The 6,328-nt window shown below is 34.2% G+C and overlaps 1 protein-coding gene across 1 annotated transcript; it reads right to left on the minus strand.

Annotated features, from left to right (window-relative positions):
• Positions 1-277: 277 nt before the first annotated feature.
• Positions 278-4,830, minus strand: LOC111692849 (delta(24)-sterol reductase-like; the record flags this gene model as incomplete). Its single annotated transcript, XM_023456973.1, has 3 exons — positions 4,468-4,830; positions 4,227-4,382; positions 278-791 (listed from the first exon to the last, which is right to left on the minus strand). Coding segments are annotated over exons 1-3 (859 nt in total), but the record flags the coding sequence as incomplete, so codon positions are not given.
• Positions 4,831-6,328: the final 1,498 nt, after the last annotated feature.

Consider the following 6,328-nt stretch of genomic DNA (forward strand, 5'->3'; position numbering starts at 1 on the left):
GACAGCAAATGTGGCCCGTGTAGGCGCTTTGTGGGACCTCCTTTTGTCCTGGCTGGGCCCCGCCGGCTAGGGCCCTTTCTTCTGGCGCTCTTCTTCCTTCGCCGGCTCGTCTGTGTAAACCCCGGGGGTGGTGTCATGTTTATGTGTGGTATTGTTGGGTAGGGTAGTGCGACTATGCAGCCTGGGATGCGCTTTGCTAAGGTGGCCCTTGGGCTAGCGCGGGAGGGGAGGGGTAAGGAGGGTATGGGGGGGTGGATCCTATACTAACACCCCTTACACAATGTAATTAAAGCTACAGTTACCTTATCTTCTTCACGTTGGTCCGTCTGTACCCCTGTCATAATCACAGCTTCATCTTCATTGAACGCTATGCCTTCCACAAATTCATTCCTGGTGTCTTTACTAACCTCCTCGAACCTCTTGGCGATGTTACCTAAACCTTTCACTGCCTCATACTTTAACTTGACATATTTCCTAGCTGGAATCATCTTAATCTCCACAGCTGTCAGTATTCCTAACGTCCCGTAAGACCAAGGAACCGAGTAAAACAGATCGGGATTGTCTTCCGGAGAGCACCTAACAACGCTTCCATCACACAGAACCAGTTCGTAGGATAAGCAGATGTGTTGGAATAGACCGTATATGTGGGAGGAGGATTCGATCCCTGTTCCCATTATCAATCCTCCCAATGTAAGGTCGTCCATTTCGGGCAGTACTGGAATCGTCCAGCCTAAGGGGTTAAGAGTTGCTGTGAGTTGTCCCATAGTTACCAGAGGTTCCGCCTTGACGAGCTGTGGAGGAAGAAGGATTATATTTAAAGTCAAAATATCTTCGTACGAGGTTTGATAAAACAGTAACGGGAATTGTTAGTTATATCAAAAAGTATTTATTTAATCTTCAATTTTTAGTCCCCCTGTTTATGCCAACGTAATTTTCAGTTTGAGAAACACTGGTGGAGCGCCTCTTTAGATGTTGTCTTGAACACGGTTTGCGATTTTGCTTTTACCTCATCTATTGTTAAAAAAACGTTGTCCTTTAAGTATCCTTTTGAGTTTGGGAAATAGGAAAAGTCACAGGGATCATGTCCGGAGAATAGGGTGGTTGCTGCATCACAATGGTGTCATGTTTTGTCAAGAACTATTGGATAATTAAAAATATGCACAATAAAAAGAGAATTTTAAAAGCGTACATTTATTTTAAACAGCGGTACAGTTAATTATGTAAATGTAAATAACAGTTTTTTTCCAAAACATTAGAAATTTAAAATAAATATGCATGAGTTTTTAAAAGAAAACTTGTTGAGAACCGCTGACATCTCTTTTTTTAGGTATTTTGCCGCATTAGAAAAAGAACTGCTTTAGCCACAAGAAAATTTGTTTTGCATCTTTAATGTGCTGTAATTAAATGCATATGTACTATGAAAACTAGTGAAATACTTACTTGTTGTGTGTATGTGAATGGGGAGATTATGACAACTTTAGCTTAAGATGCTGATTAAGCATGTTTTGTAGTAACTCATTTTTTAAATAATGATTTTTGAATAATTGAGTGTAATTCTAAAATTTATGATGATGAATATGATGATTAATTTTCTAAAAGTAATTTCTCATTCGTTTATGGTTTAGGGAATTCTGTATGTACTTGAAATTAAAAGTTGGGTTAAGGTTAGTGCAAGATTTAATTTTAATTACCAGTTGTTATTTTTTAAACTATGTAGAATCCGTCGTATTGCTTTGGTGTTAGAATTATTTATCCGCAGAATAAAAACTTCTAAATAATTTCCTTGACACATGACTTAGCAAACTCGCAAATGATTACCTTCCATGTGGAGAGCGGTTCCCAAAATGTACAAGGTGTCCCAAGGTTCGCGTCTCGAGCCCATAACTGGCAAACGAAAAACAACAGTAAAAATCTGTTTAGATGGCGTGAATCGGGACGCACTAAGGTCCGTTTTGTACTTGAAAAACATTTTTTTCAAGATTCGGAATAAACTTTTTTTTTTCGAACATATTTATTTTTTATGATAACTAAATTTATCTATTTTTTATGAACATTTTTTATGCAAAAATGTTTTCCCTATCTCTTCTCCTTAATAAGTTAACAGTAACAAACATTATACAAATAGGCCAGGAAAAAGAGCTGGGAAATGACCATTTCGCGACTTTTTGTTTCGGCAAGCTGAATTTATCACTATAGATGCTAAATATTATGTACAATAACATATTAGTTTCCACAGTCATAAACATTTTTCGCATGTAACTTTTTTCCGTTCATTTACACGAGAAAACAGTAAGGTACTTTTTTTTCATCTTCAAAAGGCCTACAATACTAGCCCTCGAGCGTCGAAATATATTGATTAGATCAAAAGTTATAAACAAAAGAAGTTTGTTTATGACTTTTGAACATTTATAAACTGCGTTATTATTACCAGAACGTTTTGGTATCGCATCTTCTCATTCCTTATCACTGTCTAATAACTCACACGAAATCTGGAATCGGTAAATTGAATAGTTTACAAGTTATGGCCTTATAAACAAATTAACTAATTATTACTTGGACGATCCCGAGCATCTTCCACAATCGCACTGATTTTTTTTTTTTCATGGTAGATTTTATAATAATACATTGAAATCTATCATTTTCTTTTAATTTCAAAGCAACCTGGATTTTTTTTTTATTTTTTAGCCTTAGTTGCAAAAAGAAATATCCGACGCACGCGCGTGATATATATTATTACATATTCGGAAAGCTTATGAAAAGAGCTTTAAGTTACAAAAAAAATCGTCAAGATTCGTTGAAAAACAAAGGAGTTACAGACTGTCAAATATATTATGTTCAAGCGAATTTCGCTATTTTAACGGCAGGACTATGAATATTATCGTCATTTTCTTCAGACTCGCTGTCGTTCGCTTTCCCCACCCTTCCACCGCGCCACGGTTCGCCAAAAATCAAGCGACCCACTGACGCACTGACTTTTGACCAGTGTCTGATTTATAGTAGGCTGAAAATTGGTGAGGGCCTATTCAAATTATATTTTTCAGAATAATTTTTATTTCTTGTTCATGATTGTCTTTAAAAAAATCTTAAAAAAAAATAGTTTTCAGAAAAAAAAATTGTTAACATGGTGGGGGCCTGTAGGCTGCAGCCTACACCAGCCTGTAGGTAAATCAGGCACTGCTTTTGACAGTATTTCTTATGCACTTAACATACTTCCACAAATAAAACATTTTTATCTGGGAAAGTGCTCGGGTTGCCAGTTATGACAGTATTTTTTTTTGCCGCTACCAACCTAATTTGTTTAACAATAGGCCGTCAACTTTGACGGTCCAACTCTATATTTCCTGGCCTAAACAGCTTGAAGCTCTAGATATCTCCCATGATAGTTAGCAGCTCTTCTGGCATTTTTTTGACATTTACCATAAATTAAAATCATGTCACCTTTTTCCTTGTTTATGAACATTTTTTAATTTTTATCAACCACTTAGGTACTAGTTTGTTTATCAAGCAAGAAATAGCGTTTGACAGAAACTAATATTATGTAAAAAGACTTGTGACGGTAGTTTTAGCCATTGTTTTCACAGCAATGTTGATTAAATCATGACTACTAATACAATAGGATACATTTTTGTGTAATGTTTGTTATTGTAACTTTTTAAGGAGAATAGATAGAGAAAAAATTTCTGCACAAAAAATGTTCATAAAAAATATATAATTTTAGTAATCGTAACAAATGGGTATGTTCCTGGAAAAAAAGTTGATGAAGTCATTTTTTTTATTTTACAAATTTTGAAAAAAACGCCATCCAAACAGATTTTTACTGTCGTTTTTCGTTTGTCTGCTATGTGCGGATGGATGTTAAAAAAAATAATGTCTCTATCGCGAATTATAGTCGTGTTGATTGGAGCTTTTTGTTTTAGGTAAGGATTCTTCCTACAAGCGATGGACATGTTTTTGAAACACTATGCACTACAAAAGTACCGTGAGTATAGTTTTACTTTAATATATGTACAGTTTGCGATAGAAACGGCACGTCAATTTTTTTCTCCTTATATGCGGTGACAAATAATTAAATTAATTACATAACTTTTCATTTTATTTAAATCAGTAAAAAAAGATACCTACACAGCTATTTTGGGTGCATATATGACGTAGTTTTGAGACCGATATAGAAAATTCCGTCAATAATAATATAAATTAAAGGAAAACATGACGGTTTAATTTTATACCTTCTTTTTAGCGTTCACCTCCAAAATGTCGACCAGATTTACTTCGACTTTGTACATATTGTTTTTATAAATTGGTCTTCGAAAACTGATGGTTTGCCAGCCTGGTCGAGCAGTGCAAATTTGCTTTTTTTGACCATCTTTGTTCCACTCCTGTATCTGAAAGTACACAGAGATTGTTTACTTACGAAATAAAATAAAATCTATTTTGGAACACCATAATTATTATCGATAATGCGCCTACCTGTCTTTGCACAAACAACACTTTGCTGCCGTGTTTCTTTGGGGCACTGCTAAATTTGAACACCAGCCAATTCCTGACGTACATCCATATATCGAAGAAAAACGACGCCGGTAGTAAAAACAAACACACAAACACCCATCTGTAGTGTATCAGTACGTATTCCACGAGGCTCTCCGATTTGTAAGCCATCGCTGTATTTATGTTTTATTTATTATTCGACACGACAGTTTGACGATTTTCCGTATAACTGGTTACTTTATAAATCATTATCTAAATATACGAACCAGCGACGTACCTATTTAAGCTCAATTGTTCAATTAAATCAATTTTCTCGTGGTAGGTACTGTACAACGTAGAATTTGTTATATTTTGTTTGTTAGGTTACGTGCAACTGACGCAAGTCTAATATAGAACTGTTTACCTATTTTTACTGTAGAATGTAGCTCATAAAATAAAACAATACAGGAATATTTCTAATAAACTGTATTAATAAGATAGTCTTTGATGTTCGTGTTCTAGTTTTTTCTTTATTTATCGCGTGTTCAGCCACCTACGGGAAAAAATAAAAAAATAAAAATTTAATGAGGGAAATTGGGGATCTTTGACCGCTCTTGTTGTTCTCGGGCTAGGCTCTGGCTAGACCGACAAGGGCAGGTCAAATTTTCCTAGTTAAAATATGCCACGGTATAACAATCGCACTTTGAATATCAGCGTGAAAGACTTAAAACCACTATTAATACCGCTTTTAAATGTAAAATAATAAGCTACATGGTGTACAGGGAAACCAAACTTACAAACTGATGAACTTTTCACTCCAGTGAAAGCAACCAATTTATTGGAAATTATCAAACTTTATTTTGAAAAATGGTCGTAAAGCAAAAAAAAAGCAAATTGAACTTTGCTTCTAGTTTCATGATTTGAAAAATCAAAATTTTGTGTCGTTAACCAATTTTAAGAAATAAGAAATCCATCGGAAAAAATTTCACAATTTTGCTTCCCTTTCGAAAGGGCCACGCGCTTCAACATTTTTTTTTTGGCAATCCCACTTGTCAGCTCTTTTGATCCCCTTTAATTTGAGCTGTTCAATTGCTTTGTGCGATGATTTGTCGCTTACTTATCGTTGTTCAAAGCAAAAATAACCTTTTTGGCTTGTTGTAGCTGCATGCTGCAAGTTTGGAAGAGTGTTTAGGTTTTGAAATTTGATATCGATAAGTCGCTGATTGCGTGACCTTGTTTTTAGAAACGAAAAAGTGTTTAGGATTTGAAATGCTTGATTTTTTTGGAGGCCTTCATAGAGCTTGCTGGGTCCTCTAAGCAGGGATTTGAGAGATTAAAATTATTCTCTATAAGACGTTTTTATTGTTTTTTTGTTAAAAAAAATTTTTTTCATAAAAAATTGCGTAAATAAGGATTTTCACTAAACTTTAAAATAAATAACGTTACAAATAATGAATACACTATGGATATTTTCATTTTTTTTTAGCCTCAAAGTATTCCAAAGTAACCCTCAAGAGTACAAACCGCTTAATGAAATTTTCCATCTTTTATTCATATTTTTAAATTGAAAATGTTTTTTTTTCGCAAATATNTTTTCACTAAACTTTAAAATAAATAACGTTACAAATAATGAATACACTATGGATATTTTCATTTTTTTTTAGCCTCAAAGTATTCCAAAGTAACCCTCAAGAGTACAAACCGCTTAAAGAAATTTTGCATCTTTTATTCATATTTTTAATTTGAAAATGTTTTTTTTTTCCCAAATATTATTACTTATCAAAAAGTGAATGAAAGTTATTGAAGGTCGTGGTCCTTTTGAAAGGTAAGTAAATATTTAGAAATTTTTTCCGTTTGATTTCTT

Source organism: Anoplophora glabripennis, unplaced genomic scaffold (assembly GCF_000390285.2).
Source record: "Anoplophora glabripennis isolate ALB-LARVAE unplaced genomic scaffold, Agla_2.0 scaffold4123, whole genome shotgun sequence".
Classification (NCBI taxonomy): Eukaryota; Metazoa; Arthropoda; class Insecta; order Coleoptera; family Cerambycidae; genus Anoplophora; species Anoplophora glabripennis.